The sequence below is a fragment of the Nycticebus coucang genome, chromosome 16 (assembly GCF_027406575.1).
Source record: "Nycticebus coucang isolate mNycCou1 chromosome 16, mNycCou1.pri, whole genome shotgun sequence".
NCBI classification, from domain to species: domain Eukaryota; kingdom Metazoa; phylum Chordata; class Mammalia; order Primates; family Lorisidae; genus Nycticebus; species Nycticebus coucang.
The window spans coordinates 71,594,201-71,617,902 of NC_069795.1; the positions used below are offsets into that span (position 1 = coordinate 71,594,201).

Consider the following 23,702-nt stretch of genomic DNA (forward strand, 5'->3'; position numbering starts at 1 on the left):
GTGTGGTGACAGAGTGAGATCCCCTCTCAAAAAAAAAAAAAAAAAAAAAAGAAAGAAAGCAAATGTGACAAAATATTAAATGTTTTAATTCTGACCAATAGAAATATAGATGTTTGTTATTTTATTCTTTGTGTTTTTCTTTTTTTCTTTTTTTTTTTGCAGTTTTTGGCTGGGGCTGGGTTTGAACCCACCACTTCCGGCATATGGGGCCAGCACCCTACCGCTTTGAGCCACAGGTGCCACCCTGTGTTTTTCTTTATTTTAAATGTTTCTAGAAATTTAAATAAAAGTGCACATACATAGCCAATGTCCTCCAGATAGATCCTTTTACTTTCTTTTTAAAGTCAAATAAATTCTAAATGATCAGCCTTGACATTATTTATAGGTATTCCTTTGAAAATAAAATTTTGGGTTAGAAGTTTTAAAACATTTAGAAATTCTGGTTGTGGCTTCAGATTTCATACTTAGATGATGTAAGAGGATGGAACCACTGTCAAAGAGCAGGCAGGGATGTTTGATGCTTGTTACAGCATGACTCTTGTACACACCTATTTCCCCCCACCCCCACCCCTCTTTCTTCCAGATTCCACTTAGCATATTCTGTTGAGGAAGCAAGACTTGCCTTGAGGCATATTCAATTTCCTCCCATAGGAAGGAATAGATGAATAGAAAATAAAACATTCTATAGGCGGAGCTCTTTAAAGACTCGACTCCACACGTACCTGATCACTTCTCTTCCAGCAACTCACCCAACAAAGAAATAACCAGCCAAAATGATACCTGGAGGTTTAACTGAAGCCAAACCTGCCACTCCAGAAATCCAGGAGATTGCTAACAAGGTGAGTTGATTCAGGCAATAGTTTGATCCAAAAATCTTAGTTCATAGGTTGAACTATGTGTGTGGGCGAACATGAAAACCAAAACACTGGTAAGTGTGTGGTTTTGCTCAGGCTTCCTTACAACTAAAATGGAACGCTGAGCTTTTCAGATTAGACCTCAAATAATCCCAACTATGACCTTGAGCGAATAACATACCTTCTCTGAGCTTCATTTTCCCCATTTGCACAAAACAAAATTTATATTGGATCATTTCCAAATCTCTTACAAAGTATGATTCTAGGACTACTAATTCAGTCTATATCCTAAGTGAGGCCAATATGTAATTAAAGCCTAAGGTTGTTAACAATCTGATGAAGTAGACTTGGAATGCCTTGCAGAGAGTTTTAAAAAATAAATTGAGTGAAGAACAGCATAGTAAAGGCACTTAACAAACTTTCTATACATTTGTCTAAATAGACAGTGATTTAGTCTTTTTGTAGTTAGAGAGTAATTAAACTACTAGAAAAGAGAAGTGGGTAGTTTATAATTCTAAGATGTTACCGGGAGCCAAATCATTTAACTCAGGGAAAAATAGAACTCAATGTTTTTAGCAAGTTGATGCATTTCTAAATACTGTTTGATTAGCTGTCACCTATATAATAAAAATTCATTTGCATATTTTATGGAAAGGCAATGCATATCACTATTTCAGGTTTGTAATTTGTTGCTTTATTGTGTCATTCCTTCTTTTTTATCTCTGAAATGTCATTCTGTGATTTGGCAAGCAATATCAGCCATTTAAGTGATTTAAGAGATAGAATCCTTTATATTCATTCAGGAAACTCTCTAAGAAGCCAGGTCTCAAATTCTACCACTCATTCTTTGGGACTAAATATTTCCAATTCAAGAGATATTTAAAAATAAACATCTTAGCCAGGCGCAGTGGCTCACACCTACAATCCTAGCACTCTGGGAGGCCAAGCGGGCAGATTGCCTGAGCTCAGGAGTTTGAGCGAAGTGAGAATCCATCTCTACAAATAGAAAAACTAGCCAGGCATGTTGGCAGGTGCCTATACTCTCCGCTACTGGGGAGGCTGAGGCAACAGGATCACTTGAGCCCGAGAATTTGAGGTTGCTGTGAGCTATGGAGTCATGGCACTCTATTTGGGGTGACCAAAAAATAAAAAAAAAACATACCTTGGACCTTTTTTTCTTGGAGAAGATAATGTTAAGTCATTAATACATTTATTTGAAACCCCTAATCAAATTGGTGTTCTCAAACTTGAACGTGCCCATGAATCACCTATGGACCTTGCAGATTCTGACCTGGAGGTCTAGGGTAGGCTTGAGATTCTGCATTTTGTCAGTGGAAAAGAACCCACACTCTGCAAAATAACGAGATTTATTCTGAACTGAATATATGCAGCCATGCCTGGAAAGCCTTGAGCAAGTGGTCTCACCGTGGCTGTGTTACAGTTTGGCCATATACATTTCAGGGAGACAGGAATTACACCATAAATCAATATGTGGAAGTCACATTGGTCTGGCCCAGAAAGCCAAAACATCTCAAAGCAGATTACAGGGTATAAGTGGTTTTTAAGATTGTTTGATTTATTATTATAAATGAAGTCTAACATCTTGGAAAGTTTTAAATTAAAATAAGGAAGTCAGTTAATCAGAGACAAGCCACCAGATTTATACTGGACATACAACCAAACTCAAGAGATCTGGTAAGTAAATTAATGACCAATAGGTGTGATTTAAGCTTTGTTTTACATAGGTTTAGGCCTGTTAATAGGTTGCAAAGGACATCTCCAAGAAGGGAGGGGACATGATGAGACGTGTCTGACCTCTTGTCGGGGGGAGGCTAAGATTTTTAGTTCACAGTTTCTAGCAGGCTCACAGGAATGTCACTGTTGTGTAAGGCCTCACTTGTTTACACAACCAGGGATATATGGCATCCTACAAAGCCTATGGAGGTGGGGCTCTAAAAATCAGGGTGCCAAAATAGAACTTCTTGATTTCATTTGTAAAACACCTCTGGCCCTGCCAATCTAAGAGCTGTAAAGACTACATGAGATAATATGTATTAAAATGACTTGAAAATGAAAAAAGAAATATTCAGGGTAGGCATCACAATTATTTACTTCAAATTTTGACCTGAGATCATTCCTGACCCTTGAGGGGACCAGAGCTATGGTGCATAGCGAATAGTAGAGATCTGGAATTGAAAGGATACAGAAAAGTTTAATTGATTTGTTAAAAGCCTTTTATCTGGTTAGCAAGAATAATAATTTTTTTAAACAAGAAGCCTTGCCTTGTTAACAACACCTATCTGTAAGCCACATCTTAAATTTGAAAGTTTGTTTCTGGCTGCTTACCTGAGGCCCTAATTTTGCCAGAGAAATAGAATAACAGATAGTTTTAGCAACTATCTCTTAGCTATCTCTTTAGCAACTTTAGCAGCTACCCCACCCCAGCCACCCCAGAAAGGTGTTCTGCAGTTTTAAAAGCCTGCCCTCCAATTCAACTTCTCATTTAATCTTCAAAACCTCTGAGGCAGGCAAGGGAAGCATTACGGCAATTTGTCAGATATTGAAATCAAAAGTCAAAGAAGTTTAAGAGTCACCCACTTAAGAAGCGAGCTTACCCTCAGATGTTTGACACACAGTGGCAGAACCTGGAGAAGCTCTGTGAGGTGAGAGAATCACAGTGAGGGGAGGGATCTGGGGAACTTGGCTTCCCTGTGCAAGCATCTGCCGCACATTTAAATCAGTATGGGAAACGGATACCAAAGAAACATTTCCTGGTAGGTGCATTTCTTGAATATCTCTTAGGTGTCTAACATTGTGTTAAATATTACAGAAGCTACATAAGGGCTGTGAGACACACCCCTGCCCTCAAGGAGTTACAGTGTAGGGGATGTCAAGAGAGCCGGAACATAACATAAAACAATATCCAATTAACTATTTTTCATAGTCATAGGTTTAAGACCAGAAAAGACATTAGAAAATGCTTGTCAAACCTCCTTACTTTCAGGTGAATAATTACTGTGTGTGGTTCAGCTGCTCAGGTGTTGAACTCCTTCCTCATTAGAACTTATCTGCCCTCCTTGCAGGAAAGAGCCTTAGGGGACAATTCCCAGTCAGTTGGGAAGGTAGAGGAACAGTCAAGAGACTATGATTTAGGAAGCACTTTCCTTTAATTATATCACTTATCCTACAAACAACCCTAAGAGGCAGGTATTCCTTATAGGTGAGGAACTTGAATCGGCCCCACCAAGATTATGGAATCAGCTCTGCCAAGATTATGGAACCTCCCTAAATCATATATGGTATATGGGCCAATGCTGAGAACCATATACCTAGGATGATTTAGGGAGGTTCAGGGAAGATCTCCATTACCTGTCATTTACTTTGTAGTTTTATTCCTTTGATTTTTGAATGTATGTCTTTTTGTTAATGAAAAATACAGTATTCTTAAAGTGGCTAAAGTTAATCAGCTTTCTCTGTCCTTACCCAAGAGCTTCTTAGCAGAATGCCAGCTGAAGGAAGAATCTAACTGGGGGTTGGGGGAGACAGAATCAAAGAAAAAATATAATACATATCCAAGGAATCTGCCATCAAAATAAAGAGAAATATTGGATCAAATCAGAAAGAAAAGAAAGGCAAATAAAGGGTTTAGGGATTGAGGAAACTTGAACATTTATGAAGGCAGAGGTTTTCCCATTCTGAGGATAAGAGACTGAATGGGTCATTGTGGTATCAGATATTAAAGGTGCTTGGGCCCAGAGTACACTTAGAAGTAACCCCCTCTTCCAGAATTCTCTGTATTAGTTAAGGGTCATTGTTACATCTGTATTTTCTATTTTGGGATGGACAACATTGATCATGTCCACAGTACTTTGTGGATTGCTATGGATGGAGGGGGACATAAAATAGTTCCTACCCTCAGGGAAATTTACAAAATCGGTTGGCAGTAAGGGAGACACAGGAAGAAACACAGCCCCACCATGAAAACTATAATAGGTGTAATGAAGAACAAAGTAAATGATGGCCCAACACCAAACGTCTCCAGATTGTGACTGATCCATTATCTTATGTCCTACGTAAATAAACATTAGATGAGAATTTTGAGTATGTTTATATGAAGGAAAGAAATATTATTTCAATTATTTTTAGAAATAAGGGCTATAATTAATTACACATGCAATGTGCGTGCGCGCGCGCGCGCACACACACACACACACACATACACCTTAGTCATAAACCTGATTGCTAAATACCATTCCTGGCAAACACACAGAACACAATTTCTGTCAGCCAAGACACCACACTAATACCTCAGGGGCATCTTGAGCACACCCTGGAGTTTGGCATGTCACAGCTCCCACTCACTGGGATTGGCAAATTCACGTAACCCTCTCTGACCACAGCCTCCTCTTCAGTCACTCTCCTGCTGCCCCACACCCAAAGAACCTGCCATTCAGCCATACCGAGTCCTCCAGGTGCCCGCCCTCCCACCTTCATCAGAACGTGACTCACACAGCCTGGACCCCATGCTAGGGTGGTTTCCTACACTCCTCCACTTGATTTCCATGACCGTGGGAGCTCCTGGCATGCCAGTCCTTAGAGGCAGTCTCCCACTGTGTCACTTCCTTCATGACCTCCTCTCCAGGAACAAAGAACTTTGCTCAAGGGAGGCGTAGAACCACAGAAACCTCACCTATTTCAGACCTAGGAATTCATGCCAAACAACCAAAACAGGGCCCTGGCTGCCAGAACATCCTTCCAGTCATACTGTTTTTTGGCCCTTCTCTAGAAACCCCACAGAGGTGGGTCTGACCTCAGTTGCTCCATCTCTCCCATCCCCATGGTCCCTGCCGCAGGTGTCTCAGCTCCTGCCCTTAGAGGATTGGTGTCTATACCCCACTGGCTCTCCATCCTCCCTCCAGTCTTAGGCTCTGCACTCGTGTCCTCAGCCCACCTTGCCTCTCTTAGCCAGGTGACTTCATTTCATTTCTACATCCTGCCTGCTTTGGCCCATACGTCCTGTCCCTTCAAAATATAGACAACCAATGTCCACAAGTCACACCTTACCAGCCCTGTTGTCCTTTCATGCTATTTCCCAAACTATCCTTCCTTGTCCTGTAAAATGTCCCCAAATATAATCTATCCACATTGCCACCATTATCTTTCTATCCATTGTCTCCTAAATTATGCACAGCCCAACTGTTTCTGTAGAACAATCGCAGGTTAGGGGAAACACTTAGGTATTGAATGCCTGGTGGCTCAAATCTTCAAATCTCAGAGAACTAACAACTCGCCAAGATTTGTGCTCCTAGTAATCAGAAAAGCTTGAACAACTCTGGGGTAAATGTATTCACCAGGTGCTCCTCCCCTGGCTGGGAACTGAATCTACATCCACCCTCTGTTCCTTCTCCAGCACCACCACCATGCATGGCAGGTGAGGAAGGTGAGGCCAACTGTGGTTAGTGCAACTGTGGTCTCTCTCCTCATCCCCAAGGCTCCTGACCGTGCTCCCCGTGGGCCTTCATCCTCCTGGTGCCCATCTGGCGGGGGGGGGGGGGTCTTTCAGCACCAAACTACCTTCGCTGACCAACTCCCCTCCTCTGCCCCTGCTCCCCAGCTCAGATCTTACCACCCAGGTCCAAAGTATCCAACATTAAACTGCACAAATCTGTTTTCCGGGAACGGGGAAGGGAGGCTACAGGTTATAAACACAATGAGCCAGAAATCAAGGTACACAATTGAACAGGTACCGAGTACTTAAGGAAACGAAACAGACATTTGAAATCAACTTTCTCATGGAAAATTTTGGATTTGTGGACTGCACAGAAACAATGGAAAGTTTATAGATTTGGATCTATTTTGAGGACAGATAGAAATAAAAGCTTAGGATGCATGCTAAAAAATAAAACATGACCTTGGGCAGCGCCTGTGGCTCAAAGGAGTAGGGCACTGGCCCCATATCCCAGTGGTAGTTTGAGGACCCCTGCAGGATTAGAGTAGAGATTAACCCTTTCCAGTTCAGCTCCCAACTTGACTGGTACTCAATGTCGGCAACTCCTCATTTGGAAGTGCAAAAGGCCTAGGACAGGGGAGCCTAAGAGAGTAAGCCCTTCCTTATCTTCTCTCTGCACCCTGAGCACTTCAACTCTCTCCTGCACCTTATCTCTTCCCATTCCTGTTTTTTTCTCACTATTTGTCTTCTCTCTTTCTCTACTTTGAAACTTCATTTTCCATCTCAACAAAGCTATCATATTTTCCCTGTGTATTCTGAAGGTGGTCCACAGAGTGGCCTCTCAAAATTATCTGAGAACTCCTAATTTGCAAATGCCTACGTGTTTGAAAACCTGATACCCAAACTAGGGTTCCCAAACTAGGGCACCAATAAAAATAATTGAAAATGGGGCACCGCCTGTGGCTCAGTGGAGTAGGGCGCCAGCCTCATATGCCAGAGGTGGGGGATTCAAACCCAGCCCTAGCCAAAAACTGCAAAAAATAAAAAATAATTGAAAATGTCTGCTCACTCGGGCACCTATAGTCCCAGCTACCTGGGAGGCTAAGGCAAGAGAATCGCTTAAGCCCAAGAGTTTGAGGTTGCTGTGAGCTGTGACACCACAGCACTCTATCCAGGGCAACAGCTTGAGACTCTGTATGAAAAAAAAAAAAAAAGAAGAAGAAGAAGGATAAAGAAAATGCCTGCTTACAGATGAGAAGGGCCAGGTGGCCTCAGGAGAACTGAGGTACACTGGAGGCCTAATTGGAGCTTTCATGGAGGGCACAGAGGCAACTCCCCAGTAACAAGGTACACAACACAGAATTCGCAGCACGCAGCTATTTCCTTTTCTGCCCAAGGGATAGGAAAGGACTGAGGAGGGAGGCACAAACGTACATAAAAAAGACAGGAGATAGGCAGACACCACCACAGAGATATCAACAGTGTCTTGGAAGATGGAAAACAGATGAACAATGGAAAACGACCGAGCCGTCAAGACAGAATCTAAGTCCGCAGTGGGGAAAGTCTAAGCCAAAAGTAGGTAAATTCATGCTGCAGAACTTCACAGAAACAAGAGTGAGGCGTGGAGCCAAATCTGAGAAGTCTGACAGGGAGATCTCTGAGGAACAACTGGATCTTCCCTCTCTCTCTCCTCCACCCTGGAAGACAAACTGTTACCCTGGCAGAAGACCGAAGCTTTACTGTTAGCAGAAATTCAGTCTGAGGAATCATAGGAGACTCTAGCATCTCAGCCCCACCTGAGGATGAAGGACCAAACCTGACACTGGTGGATTCAGTAAGAGTTTACACATTGAATTTGGGACTCTCTAGTTCCCTCTCATTCTTGATTTAAGCTTAGCATCTAAGCTTATACCCCGCTGTGGTAGCAGAATGATGGCCCTCCCAGGACGTCCATATCCTAATCTCTGGAATTATGTTACCTTACATGGCAAAAGGGACTTTGCAGGTGTGATTAAGAATCTAAAGATGAGGGGCTTATCTTGGATTACCCTGGTGTGCCCAATGCAATCACAGGCTCATTATAGAACTGTACACAAATACTGTACTCTAGTTAGTTAATTTACTTTGCACAGGGGTATACGTTAGCAATTCTGAAACTGATTTATGTATATGCTAGAATTGAACAAATAAGTAAATACATTGAGAATAGTAAGAATCAGGCTTCTTAGTGTTTGAGAACAGAGTTACGGATGAGGAAAGGGGCAAAGCTAAGTGGATCCTACAGTGTTGGGATAGATTATACACACACATATACATAATGCATAAACAGTGTGTCATATATACAAGCATATATATATTTATACACATACAGATCAAGAAAGATATGTGCATATGTGTGTGAGTATATATACATATATTTTGTAGCTCTTTGTACTGAGTGGCCCAGAAGCAATGATATCCAGTAACAATGAGAATGCACAGTGCCCAAATCTTGGATCTTAAATACCATTCTCTAATAAAAGGAGCCAGGGCCATTTTTTCTTGGAGAAATGGTTGATGACAGTGGGGAGGCAGAGAAAATTCAAGATAAGCCTGGCATATCTTATAGTGTCAGAAAGTAAGGAATTGCTCATGAAGGAGGCATGTTGAAAGGACACAGGCAATAATCAAGAAGCTCCCAAGGGCCAACTCTAGAACAATTTGAGCAACAGCATAAGTAGTAATGAATTATAATCCATAAGATAAAAGAAATATCCATGAGTCATATTAACATAAGAAAAGATCAGACAATCCCAAATTGAAGAACAACCTACAAGTTACCAGGTCAGTATTCTTCACATTTACAAGGTCGTGAATAACAAAGATAGACCTAAATTTAAGCCAGGTTGGAAGGAGACTAAGGAGAGATGGCAAGTAAGTGTGATGTAGGATCCTGGACGATATCCTGGAGCAGAAAGGAGACATTTTGGGGATGGTTGGCAAAATTTGAAAAAGGTCGATTGACCACTTGATAATATTGTACCATGTAAGATACCAACATCGGGGAGACTGAATAAAGGAATTTAGTATACTATTTTTGCAACTTTTAAGTCTGAAATTATTTCGAAATAATTTTTTATCAAGTAGTTATTATCACTCTCCTGTTTGTTATCAAAGACATAGATAACTAGGCTCGGCGCTTGTGTGCACCAGCCACATATATTGAGGCTGGCAGATTCAAACCCGGCCAGGACCAGCTGAACAACAATGACAACTACAACAACAACAACAAAAAATAGCGGGTGCCTGTAGTCCCAGCTACTTGGAAGGCTGAGGCAAGAGAATCGCTTAAGCCTAAGAGTTTGACGTTGCTGTGAGCTGTGACACCACAATACTCTACCGAGGGTGACATAATGAGACTCTGTCTCAAAGGAAAAAAAAAAGACATAGATAACTATTAGAGCTTTACAAGTCAAAATGTTACCATACTCCATAACCACACCAACTTAATGTAAATACCGCCTAAAGCAACATTTTAACCCATGTAATTTTATTAAAGATAGCTGTTTTCTGTTGAAATGCTCACAGATTTCAATACCATCTTTAAGGACTTTTAGGAGCATGAGGTTCCCATATTTGTAAATCACATTAATGAAGTCCAGTAATAATTCATTTTCTCTTTTCTCTTCTTAAGATTAAACCACAGCTTGAAGAAAAAACAAATAAGAATTATGAAGAATTTGAAGCTGAAGAGTATAAAACTCAAGTAGTTGCTGGAATAAATTACTACATTAAGGTTAGAGTTCAACATCCACCTCGGCACTAAACAGTATTATATTTCTCAATTCATATAAAATGTTTCCTGATTCCCCTACTCTATAATTTATTCCCTAAGATGCCCAACATGATACTTTCCAAGCGGTAGACTTTCAAATTTGGCAGATGAAGTTATACCTTTTTTTCTTCATGAGTTAAGAAAAATTTTTAATATTGATTCTTGATTTCCAGAGATTGTAAAGAAAACAATTTTGTGACAGTTTAGGGCATGTGTGCTCTGTGGCTGTGGCCATAAAGGAGGTAAATATATCATCTGCTGAACAAGTAGGGTGGGACCAGATGGTATCTTGAAGCATAATCCACTTTAAAGCTGAATGATTCTATATGTCTAAATTAAGTGTATTTAAGAAATAACTTGACTCATTAGCTGGGAAAATAAACTATTTTTGCCCTTTTCATAAGCATTTTGATCAATACAATTTAAATAATTATTTTTTGCAACTCAAATTAGTAGATTCAATTTGTGGCGCTCTTGGTATAGTTTAAAGCAAAGGAAACTTTAAAAATATTTTAAAAGTTAATTTTATAGGGGTTGTGCCTGTGGCTCAAAGGAGTGGGGCACTGGTCCCATAAACCCAACCCTGCCAAAAACTGCAAAAGAAAAAAAAAATAATAAAATAAAAGTCTTTAAAAAATAATAATAATAAATACGTATCTTTACTTAATCATTGGCCTTGGCACAGTATGGCTTATTTCTCTTTAATAAATAATTAGCCACTTAAAATATATAATAAAAAAATGTTCACAGCAAAGAAATCAAATTAGTGGATATAGCAAGCTCAGCACAGAAAGGTTACATTACTAGGTTGTGTAGGTGAATCAGCCCAGTCTTACCAAATCTGAGTTCCTAGTATAGGTCAGGCCTGGGGAGACACAGGCAAATGAGACTCCACTGTATCCTTAAAAAACAATGGCATTGTCTCCTCCATTCTCAATCTGCTTTCCTCAGGGCCTGAAAAGAAAGTTTTCCAGTTAGAAAACAATTTTGTTCAAAGACAGAAAATAGCCCATCAAAATTGGGATCATTATGATAATAATTTTTGATTAATCCAGATGCATAGGATTCACATATTGACCATCTCACACATTTCTTGAAAAGCTTATGAAAAACTATCTCAAAAGTTTCTTCTTGAAAATTTCTCTCCTTGACCATCCTTTTGCCCTCTCTTAACCCCAGTCCTTCTCTCTTTTTCTCTTTCTCTCAGTATTTTGATCTTTCTGCTATCAAACTTCTCCCACAGGATTACAGCCTCTGACCCCAGTTTCCTCCATACTTCTTGTCAGTCTGGGGGTTGATCCTTTGCTCTGGCCCACTCTCTTGATTTAAGGTCTTGCTGGTAATGTGACACTCCATGTATCTGAAGCAGAGTGGTAAAAGGGAAGGACTGTCGGCTTTGGTGTCAGACCATCCTGGTTTTAGACCCTTGCTGAAACCTGTGTGATTGAAGCTCCCTCCGCTTCTTCTCTGAGCCTTCATCCCCTCATCTGCACAGTGGGGGTAACAACCTACTTTTCAGGGTTTTGTGAGATATAATCAAGATAGGAATTTATTGAGCACTTACACTGTGTCAGCTACTATTTTAACAGCTGGGCACGGGTCATCTCATTTAGTACTCACAACAAATATATGAGATATGTACAATCACTTCTCTCGTGTTACTGATGAGAATATTGAGCCCTGGGCGGCGAAGTAAGTAACAAGGTCACACAACTGTAAGAGCAGTGTCAGAATTTGAAGCCAGGTAGTCTGATGCTTACCTACTGGCTGTGCTGCCTCCAGTGATGTTCGCTAAGGTGGATGCCCTATTTCAAATACACAGTAAGTGCTTTTAAAAGGTTACAACATAAGCTCGGCACCCGTAGATCAGTGAGTAGGGGTCCAGCTACATACAACTGAGGTTGGCGGGTTCGAGCCCAGCCCAGGCCTGCTGAACAACAATGACAACTGCAATCAAAAAATAGCTGGGCATTGTGGCGGGCACCTGTAGTCTCAGCTACTTGGGAGGCTGAGGCAAGAGAATTGCTTAAGCCCAAGAGTTTGAGGTTGCTGTGAACTGTGATGTCACGGCACTCTACCCAGGGCAACATAGTGAGACTCCATCTTAAAAAAAAAAAGGTTACAACATAAGTAAAAAGAGCATAGATGTTAGAGCCTAATAAATCTGGGCTTAAATATTTGCTCTGTCACTTAACTAGCTGAGAAATTTATGAAAAACCTCTTAACCTTTCTTGCTAATCTTCCATATCTGTAAAACTGACATTGTTCTGACTTTCTTCAGGTCTTTAATAATAAAAAAAAAATAATCATATATCTGAGATACTCATCACAGTGTATGGCTCATAGTAAATATTTGACAAATGGCAATTTTACTTTTTTTTTTTTTTTTTTTTTTTTTGCAGTTTTTGGCCAGGGCTGGGTTTGAACCTACCACCTCTAGTATATGGGGCCAGCGCCCTACTCCTTTGAGCCACAGGCACTGCCCAACAAATGGCAATTTTAAAATTAGGATAGAAAGTGAAATCAGAACACAATAAATATTATTATAAGGCTAAACTTCTATTGTCTCAACCAAGAACAAAAGTAAAAATTCTTACCATGAGTTTTCCTCGATCCATATTCATAGCTCCTAGATTCATATCCAAACTACTATCTCACCCTTCACACCAATGATTTCCTAGAAAGACCCCCTTACCCTGTCTTCCCCAGGGGGAAGAAGGGAGGCTGTCTTCCCCCTGGGCCCTGCTTGGTACTACCAGTAGTCATTTATAAAGTGGGTTCCAATATAGGTGTGGGAACGCTGCATTCCAAATTTTCTAGGACAGTCTGATCTTCTTCCTTATCCAACTGTGTGGCAAACAAAGTGTCACGATTTGGGAGTCAGAAAACAGCATCACCAAAAATATAGGATGTCACTTGTTTTCTTGCTTGCCGCATCTTGGCAAATAAAAAGCAATTCTAGGCTATCATTTGTGCCTAGATTATAAAATTTAAAAAAGAACAACAGGGTGGTGCCTGTGGCTCAGTGAGTGGGGCGCCAGCCCCATATACCAAGGGTGGTGGGTTCAAACCCAGCCCCCGCCAAACTGCAACAAAAAACTAGCCGGGCGTTGTGGCGGGCGCCTGTTGTCTGTCCCAGCTACCCGGGAGGCTGAGGCAAGAGAATCGCCTAAACCTAGGAGTTGGAGGTTGCTGTGAGCTGTGATGCCATGACAGTCTGCAGAGGGTAATAAAGTGAGACCCTGTCTCTTAAAAAAAAAAAAACTCAGTCTGGCTGGGCGCCTGTGGCTCAAGCGGCTAAGGCACCAGCCACATACACCTGAGCTGGAGGGTTTGAATCCAGCCCCAGCCGCCAAACAACAATCATGGCTGCAACCAAAAAAATAGCTGGGCGTTGTGGCGATCTCCTGTAGACCCAGCTACTTGGGAGGCAGAGGCAGGAGAATCGCTTGAGCCGAGGAGTTGAAGGTTGCTGTGAGCTGTGATGCCATAGCACTCTACCCAAGGTGATAGCTTGAGGTTCTGTCTCAAAAAAAAAAAAAAAAGAACAACAACAAAATAAACTTAGGACCTATGCCTGCTACCATGTTGTGAGCCTGCCCTTTCTTTCATAAAATATTTTGGCAGGTTTATAGAAGCAGCTAGTCTAAGAATAGTAGTCTGATCTAGCAAGGCTGTTTCCCAAGGACTTAACTGCACTGACATCTTGACAGACCTGTAGAATCTTCGCTTGATGTAGGCCTTGCTGATTGAATCTTTTTCATCTTCTTTTTTGAAATACCCTTCAGATACGAGTAGGCGAAAATCGTTATATTCACGTGAAAGTATTCCAAAGTCTTCCTTATCAAAATCAGGAGTTGACGCTTTCTGGTTACCAGACTGACAAACGCAAGGAAGATGAGCTGACTGGCTTTTAGCAGCGTGTTCCCAAGGTGATCTGGTTCCTTCCACCGGCTACGGAGAAATGATCCTTGTTAATAAAATATGCTCATCAATAAAGAAGAATTCCTTTTCAAATACCTTATTTCTTGAATTATTTCTCATTGTTGTATTAAATAAAAATGACCTTTTCTATCTCAAAATCAGTAGTACGTGTAATGCTTTGCAGCGGTATTTTCATCATTTTTTATCTCACAGCACACTTGAACCTATAGTTAAATTTCTGCAGCATATTTAAATTACATTGATTTAAAGGGGAGTAAAAAAAAAAAAGAAAATACTGGGTGGTGCCAAAAAAAAGAATATACTTACTGTGCTTTGAACTTCTTTTGAAAATAATTTAATTAACGATCTTTAAAAATTTTCATGGCACACTTAAGATCCTCTCATGGCACACCAGTGCACCACTGCACACTGGTTGAAAAATCACTGCTTTACAGTATAAATTCTATGTAAATTGATGTCAGTTGGAAATTGTACAAATGGCTAAAGGATACTGTAACTTCCTCCACAGGCAGGCGGAATCATGGACTATCAATTAACCAATCTTCTTGTTCTCTGTGGTTGCTGAGACCCCCAAATATCCCAGGTTCAATGCACTTAACCTCTATGCTCTACTAACACATGCTCAGAATTCATTCCCTCAGCTATTCTAACCCCTGAAGCAGACAAGGAAGTGAGAATTAGAACAGTGGTTGTTTTTTATAACCACTGCCAGCTCATAATGCTTCGTAATAGAGAAACTGTTCTGTTCATCAGCCTTCAGGTACCAGCATATAAACAGTCAGTAATTGAAAAATGCCTCCACTGGCTAGCCAACATCAATGCTATGGCACTCTTATGTCTGTGAGCAGCAACAACCACAGGCAGTCCCACTGGCCTGGTAATAATGTAACCAGCTCTGTCAACAAATTTCAAGAACCCTATGTGTTTTTTATAATCCCCCCCAGCCCCCTTAACTATTTGATTTTTTTGAGACAGTCTCAAGCTGTTGCCCTGGGTAGAGTGCCATGGCACCACAGCTCACAGCAACCTCCTACTCTTGGGCTCAAGCAATCCTCTTGCCTCCATTTTCCTATTTTTAGTAGAGATGGGGTCTCACTTTTTGCTCAGGCTTGTCTTGAACCTGTGAGCTCAAGCTGTCCACCCATCTCTGCCTCCCAGAGCGCTAGGATTACAGGTGTGAGCCACCAGGCCTGGCCTACTATTTGAACTTTTTGAGTTGTTTCCCAAAAACGGCAGAATTTTCGCAGGACAAAGGCCCCTGGGCAACATTCTGACCCATCCATCCCCCACGACCTGCACATAGCCTCTCCAGGAGATGATTCGAGGCTGCTTCTTCTGTTTTTCTGACAGATGTCTTTTGTATTTAAAAAATTGAATTCTTCCTTGGGACTCCTCAGCATTTCAATAATTAGCTCTCTGTGCAGCAAGTAACAAGACCTAGGCTGGACCCCCTTTGGGTTTGGTAATCCTAAGAATCCTTTTCTGAGGATTACAAACAGATAGACATACATACAGATACACATACAATCCTAAAAATCCTTTTTTGAGTATTACAAACATACACGCATACACAGAGCAGCTAATTAAAGATACGTGAAATTCCAGAATTTCATGATTAGATTTACGTTATCCTCATTTTGGTATGAAAAGTCTGAATACATCACAGGTTTAAGAATTAATCCAATAACAGAAGAACCTATGCAAAAAAAGTTAGTCATGCACTACATAACATTTTACTCAAGATGGATTACATGTATGACAGTGGTCTCATAAAATTATACTGAAGCTGAAAAATTCCTGTCCCCTAGTGACATCATAGCTGTTGTAACGTGTAATTAAACCCACTGCACCACCAGTGGTATAGAAATGTAGCATGTACAATTATATATGTGTAGCGTACATAATACTTGATGATAAATGACTGTTATTGGTTTATGTATTTATTATACTTTTTATTTTAGAATGAACTCCTTCTACTTATAAAAAAAAAGTTAACTGTAGAACAGCCTCAGGCAGGTCCTTCGGGGGTTATTCCAGAGGAAGGCATTGTCATGACAAGAGTTGACAGCTCCCTGTGTGTTACTGCCCCTGAGGACCTCCCAGGGGGATAATATGTGGAGGTGGAAGACAGTGACCTTGATGAACCTGACCCTGTGTAAGCATAGGTGTGTTTGTGTCTTCATTTTTAACAAAAAAGGTTAAAAAGTAAAAAAAAAAAAGTTAAAAATAGAAAAATGCGTACCCCATATATGCATTAATATACACAGTTATGATTTAATAAAGAATTCAAAAAATAAAAAAGTAACAAAAATAGAAAAAAGCTTATAGAATAAGAACATAAGAAAGAAAAATACTTTTGTACAGCTGTACAATGTGTTTGTATTTTAAGCTAAGTGTTATTACAAGAGTCAAAATGTTTAAAACATTTAAAAGTTTACAAAGTAAAAACATTGTAAGAGGCTCAAAGTAATTTATTGTTGAAGAAAGAAAAAAAGTTGTATACATTTCACGTAGCCTAAGTGTACAGTGTTTATAAAGCCGATAGCCGTGTTCTGTAACGTCCTAGGCCTTCGCATTCACTCACCACTCACTCACTGACTCATCCACAGCAACTTCCAATCCATTCATGATAAGTGCCCTATACAGGTATACCACTTTTTGTCTTTTATCCTTTACTATGTTTAGATATGTTTAGACATACAAATACTTACTGTGGTGTGGCAATTTCCTGCCATATTTAGTACAGTCACATGTTGCAAAATTTTGTGGTCTAGGAGCAACAGGCTAGGCCATCTAGCCTAAAGTGTGTAGCAGGCTACACCATCTAGGTTTGCATCAGGTTGGTACAAAAGTAATTGTGGTTCATACTGGAATACATTCTTAAATAAATGTGGTTATGTTACACATCGTTTTAATGCGTGTTTCTTGCTTTAGGTGTTTTTGCTAATGACTTATGACTTGCTGTTTGTTTTATATCTATTTTGGACTATGTTAATGATGGTAAGACAAAAAGCAAATTTGTCTTTTGGTATGCAAAGATAAGCAAATTTTCTTGTTTTTTTTTTTTGAGACAGAGTCTCACTTTGTCACCCTTGGTAGAGTGCTGTGGTGGCATCACCAATCACAGCAACCTCAAACACTTGGGCTCAAGTGATTCTCTTGCCTCAGCCTCCCAAATAGCTGAGACCATAGAAGCCCGCCACAAGGCCCGGCTATTTTTTTTTTTTTTTTTTTTTAGAGACAGAGTCTCACTTTGTCACCCTCAGTAGAGTGCTGTGGCATCACAGCTCACAGCAACTTCCAGCTCTTGGGCTCAGGTGATCCTCCTGCCTGACCCTCCCAAGTAGCTGGGACCACAGCCACCTGCCACAATGCCCGGCTATTTTTTCTTGCACTTTGGTTGGGGTTGGGCTCGAACCTGCCGCACTCAGCATATGAGGCCTGGGCCCCACTCCCTGAGCCACAGGTGCTGCCTGAGGCCAGGCTATTTTTTAAGAGATGGGGTCTAGCTCTTGCTCAGGCTGGTCTTGAAATCATGAGCTCGGGCAATCTTGCCCAGCTCAAGCGATTTTCTTATTTGAGTTCAAAATGGGTTGTAAAGCAGTGGAGACAATTCAAAACATCAACAGTGCATTTGCCCCAGGTACTGCTAAAATAAAGTACAGTGGTGATTCAAGAAGTTTTGTAAAGGAGACAAGAGCCTTGAAGATGAAGATGTAGTGGTGGCCATTGGAAGTTGACAACAACCAGCTGAGAGCAGTCATCAAAGCTGATGCTCTGACAACTGCAGAAGAAGCTGCCGAAGAACCCCACATTGACCATTCTACAGTCATTCAGCATTTGATGCAAACTGGAAAGTGAAAAAACTCCATAAGTGGGTGCCTCATGAGCTGACCGAAAATCAGAGCAATCATTGTCTTCAGGTGTGGTCTTTTCTCTTATTTTATGTAACAACAACGAACCTTTTCTTTTTCAGATTGTGACATGCCATGAAAAGTGGATTTTATATGACAACGGACAGTGATCAGCTCAGTGGTTGGTCACAGCAGAACCTTCAAAGCACTTCCCAAAGCCAAACTGGCACCAAAAAATGGTCATAGTCCCTGTTTGGTGGTCTGCTGCTGGTCTGCTCCACTACAGCTTTCTGAATCCAGTGAAACCATTACGTCTGAGAAGTCTGCTCAGAAAATTGATGAGATGCACTGAAAACTGCAATGCCTGCAGCTGGTCTTGGTCAACAGAAAGGGCCCAATTCTTCTCCACAACAATGCTGTACTGCACCGTGCACGACTGATGCTTCAAAAGTTAAATGAATGGGACTATAACTTTTGGCCTCGTCTGCCATATTGACCTGACCTTTTGCCAACCAACAACCACTTCTTCAAGCCTCTTGACAACTTCTGGCAGGGAAAACGCTTCCACAACCAGCAGGATGCAGAAAATGCTTTCCAAGAGTTCATTGACTTGCAAAGCATGGATTTTTACACTACAGGAAAAAATAAACTTATTTCTCAGCAGCAATATTTTGATTGTAGTGGTTCCTATCTTGATTAACAAAAATGTGTTTGAACCTAGTTATAACGATTTAAAATTCATAGTCCAAAAACCACAATTACTTCTGCACCAACCTAATATAAGTACATCCTGTAACATCCATACAGTGATGAAATTGCCAACACTACATTTCTTAAAACATATCCCTCTCATTCGACACATGACTGTATAGCATTTTACTGGTTAGGTGTGGTTAGGTATTCTTCATGCTGGTTAGGTATTCTTCATGTTAAAATAACATAACAATAAATGAAAATAAGTAGAAAGAAAAGTCAAGTAATGTGTGCAGTAAGTCTCAATCTTGCCTGCATATTAGCATCATTTAATTTACAAATTAAGAATAAATCCAGGATGGAACACCATGGCAAGTCAATTAAATAAGAATCTCTAGGAAATTATCTAGGTGATTCTAGCAACAGTCAGGGGTACATGCTACTGTGCATAAAGGGAAACAGTTTAATGAAAATACTTGCCCGAATGGAATTGAAATTTTATTTATTTATTTTTTTTGAGACAGATTCTCACTATGTTGTCCTCGGTAGAATGCTGTGGTGTCACAGCTCACAGCAGTATCACAGCTCACAGAAACCTCAAACTCTTGGGCTCAAGTGATTCTCTTGTTTCAGTCTCCCTAGTAGCTGGGACTACAGGTCCCCGCCCCACCCCAACGTCCAGCTATTTGTTGTTATTGTTGTTGTTGTAGTTGTCATTGCTATTTGGCAGGCCCAGGCTGGGTTCCAACCCACCAGCTCCAGTGTATGTGGCTGATGCCCTAGCCAAGGAGCTATAGGCTCCGAGCCTTGAAATTTTATTTTAAAGTTTGAAATTTATTACAAAGTGTTTCACCATCTGGCAGTAGGTTAAATACAGACTATACACTGAGAACAGAAAAAAAAAGTCAGAATATAGCCAAATTTGTTCAAGCCAGGTGAAATAAAAGCAATGTGAAAATCTTTATTTACTAAATGTCATTAAAAAAATTACATTTTGGAAGATAATAATTTGGATCCATATTTCATATATACCATAACAAATTACAAATTGGTTAAAAAGTTAAAAACTGGAATAGTTTAAAAACAACATTCACCTAGATGCTTTTTAAAAAGGGAGTAGCTTATTTTAAAGGATTAGGAAGTAATGTTTGAACAATTAGGCTTATTCTCCAAGATTTGTTGGGATTTCCAGAGGAATGAAAAGAAAATAGACCTACAACTGGATAAACTGCTGATGGAAAGATTGGTTGAAAGTTTTTGCCATTTAAAGGCTTAAAGGAACAAATTTTCCCCCAAGAAAACTGTCCTCCCTTAGGACCATTGCAACTAAAGGAAAAATTACATTTCTGAAGTGTTTCTCCCACCAAATTTGCAGTGGAATCTGGGAGTCAGAATGAGTATTTAATTGCAGAAATTATTTTGCCTGACCCCAAAGAGACAGATTAAGAGAATACTCCCGCCTTGCATGGGTGAGGAACTCAATCAATCCTAGCTATCTGGCAGGCACTTAGAGAATTTTCTGCCATAGACCAGGTTTTTAAATGACTGGTATGGATTCAAGGGTAGATTCAGAGTATATGATTGCCCCCAGGGTTATGGGCAATGCCTACTGTTTTCTCTGGGAAACAGATTTCTTCCCCTACCCAAGGGAGAGAATTAATCATTTTCTGTCTAGTTCCAGTTCCTCAGTCAGGAGAGGGCCAGAAACTTATCCTGGGCCCCTGGAGGCTTCTGAGGCCTCCCTTATTGTGCTTGAAGTTCAGACACAGGGGCCAGTCTCTCCCAAGGAGCCATCCAGGCATTGCTGCTCTAAACAGCAATATAAGAAGCACTGGACCAGGAAAAAACATCCTCATGTCCAGCCATTTTCTGCTTTTATCTCATTTGCCAGAACTGTCTCTTTGTTACCTGGAGCTGCAAGGGAAGTTGGACATACAGTTACCCTAAACAAAACCAGCATTCTATTGGTAAGGAAGAGAAAAATGGGTAGAACAGGAAGCCAGCAGTGTCTCATGCATGAGTAGGGCACTGGCCCCCTATATTCTCAGTGCCAGGCACTGAGAACCACATGGCCAGCCCTCAAAAACAGGTGGAGGAAAGAAAGAAACCAGCAATTTAATGGTGTGATAAAGATCACTACTTGGGAGGCAGAGGCAAGAGAATTGCTTAAGCCCAAGAGTTTGAGTTTGCTGTGAACCATGACACCACAGCACTCTACCAAGGGCAACATAGTAAGACTCGGTTTCAAAAAAAAAAAAAAAGTGTCATCTTGCTGAAGGAAGTGATAGCTGAGACCTTAAGTGCAGGTGGGGTTGGCCAGGGGTGAGAGCACACATAGAAGTTCAGAGGCAAGACAGGGTCTTTTCTGGGGACACAGAGTAGTTCAGTGTTGGTGGAGAACACAAGGTGCCACAAAGTGCAATGAGGCTGGAGGAAAGCAGGCGCCTGAGAGCATGTTTCCTAAGCCATGTTAAGAAATCTGTACTCATCAAGGCAGTGGGAAACCATTGAAGGTTTTTAAGCAGGAGACAGATTTTGCTTGCTAGTTTTAAAAACTGAAGTGGAAAAATTATTTCACCTATAGTAACTATTTTTTAAATAGCTATTATCTTTAAGTGTCAATGAATTAGGTATCCCTTAACACACAGGAGAGGGATTTGCAGGAGATTCACAAATTTACTTAGGCCAAATGCTCTTCCCTTTAACAAGGGTGCCCTCAGGTGGCCACTGCACTCAAAAGCTGGGAGTTATTTTTGCTTAAACCTTTTTAATTTTTTTTGTTGTTGCAGTTTGGCTGGGACCATGTTCAAACCCACCACTCTCGGTATATGGGGCCAGTGCCCTACTCACTGAGCCACAGGCACCGCCCTAAACCTTTTATTAATATTTTGAATTTCTTCTCCAACATAGTGTTGTGAGATAAAATGGATATTCATTTTTCTTAATTTGAAATAGGACCACAGAGGATCACTTGAGGCCAACCAGCTTGGGCAACATAGCCAGATCCCATCTCTACAAAAAATAAAGAGTATGGTGGTGTGCACCTGTAGGCCCAGTTACCAGGAGGCTGAGGTGGGAGGATCCCTTGAGCCCAAAAGTTCAAGACTCTAGTGAGCTATGATCATGACACTACACTCCAGCCTGGACAACAAAACGAGACCCTATCTCTAAACATAAGTAAATAAACAAATAAATAAACAAACATTAAATGGGACCACGTGTTTAATTAACTTCTTAAGTTTACAAGGAGATTACAAATTTATTGTTCCTGGACATGTGGCACATTAGCAGGGGTGACTGCAATAGCACTGAGTATGTTATCACTCTGCTTCCCAAATTGCTATCTCTGGAGCATGACTTATAAAAGAGAAGGATCTTTTAGAAAATGCCCTTGTTTGCTACTACACCTATTTTGTACATTCCCATCTCAAGATAAGTTTTCAAAGACAAGGGCATTATAATATTCTCCAATCATCTGAAAACAGTAGTTTGCAACCCACTTTCCACACCCATTCCTAATTTCCATTGAACTTTACCATATTTTAGCATACTATATAATTTAGTTCTTTACTATTATCTCTCTTCTAACTAAAGGTAAGCTCTCTGAGAGCAGGTATTTTTGTTTTCTTCAGGATTGTAACAATAATGGCTAATAATGCTAGAATGCATAAGGTATTCAAAATATTTGTTAAAAAGAATTTGCAAATACATTATCACAGGTGTTTCTTCATATGGCTGCATTTTGTTCCACTCAGGAAGGACCAAACTCATCTCTGAACTTTGGATATCTATTTCTCCTCTTTTTTGTGTGTGGGTCACTGAATTCCTACCTATACTTCAAGCAGTAAAAAAATCAACTAATTATTCTAAGGCAGTAATTATACACAAGGCATTCTGTTTCAGCAAGCAACTTTCAAAAGCAATGTGTCATCCATCTTTCTTCATATTTGTGGCTTTAATTGCCATTCATCACAGTCTAAACCTATTCATTTATACTAAATCACTCCACACTGCCATAACTGCATTGTTCGTAATATGTGTTATATTGGAATGATTCAGTGATCTTACTAATGTAATTGGCTTACCTAGTTATTTTGGCAGACCTGAAATTCTGGAAGGGCTGTTATGAATCCTTTCCAAGGATGTGAATTCCCTCCTAAGCACTAGCCCTTCATTGTCATTTCATTTTTGTCAGGGAGATCTTCATTGTCTTGTCATTTTTGTGTCCATCCTTTCAACTCACTCACCCATTCAAAAATAATTACATATCGGCTGTGCTCTTAAAATAATCCAGAATGGCTACTCTGATTTTTGTCGATAAGGAAAATGGAGAACCAGCCACTCGTGTGGCTCCTAAAGATGGGCTGAAGTTGAAGTCTAGACATTCAGTCAAAGCTTTAGATGGGAGATCTCAGGTTTCAACACCACTTGTTGGCAAAATGTTTGATGCTCCGTCAGCCTTACCTAAAGCTGCCAGAAAGGCTTTGGGAACTGTCAACAGAACTACAGAAAAGTCAGTAAAGACTAATGGACCCCTCAAACAAAAACAGCTAAACTTTCCTGCAAAAAAGGTGATTGAGAAGACCACTGAAGCAAAAAGCTCTGTTCCTGCCGCAGATGACACCTATCCAGAAATAGAAAAATTCTTTCCTTTCAATCCTCTAGATTTTGAGAGTTTTGACCTGCCCGAAGAGCACCAGATTGCAGACCTCCCCTTGAATGGAGTGCCTCTCATGATTCTTGATGAGGAGAGAAATTTTGAAAAGCTGTTAAAGCTGGGTCCCCCTTCACCTGTGAAGATGCTCTCTCCACCATGGGAATCTGATCCATTGCAGTCTCCTTCAAGCATTCTGTCGACCTTGGATGTTGAGTTGCCACCTGTTTGCTATGACATAGATACTTGAATTTCTTAGTGCTTTATAGCTAGTGTGTATTTGTATTAATAAAGCATTTCTTTAACACGTAAAAAAAAAAATTACATATCAATTTTACAGAAATTTTCACTGCTGATCCCTACAAAATTTTTCTTGTTGAACCCACTAATTATGCCCACAAAAGTAGGTCTTCTTTATTAATATTCCCAACAAACTAAA

General features: G+C 40.4%; 2 protein-coding genes across 2 annotated transcripts; both read left to right on the forward strand.

The window, feature by feature from the left end:
• Positions 1–590: 590 nt before the first annotated feature.
• CSTA (cystatin A) lies at positions 591–14,193 on the forward strand. The gene is made up of 3 exons (XM_053565333.1): positions 591–839; positions 9,977–10,078; positions 13,906–14,193. The coding sequence occupies exons 1-3, from the start codon at positions 774–776 to the stop codon at positions 14,032–14,034; spliced, it is 297 nt and encodes a 98-aa protein (XP_053421308.1). The 5' UTR covers positions 591–773; the 3' UTR covers positions 14,035–14,193.
• Positions 14,194–22,861: 8,668 nt separating this feature from the next.
• On the forward strand, positions 22,862–23,570 carry LOC128567807 (securin-like). The gene has a single exon (XM_053565321.1). The coding sequence runs from the start codon at positions 22,905–22,907 to the stop codon at positions 23,511–23,513; it is 609 nt and encodes a 202-aa protein (XP_053421296.1). The 5' UTR covers positions 22,862–22,904; the 3' UTR covers positions 23,514–23,570.
• The last annotated feature ends 132 nt before the right edge of the window (positions 23,571–23,702 follow it).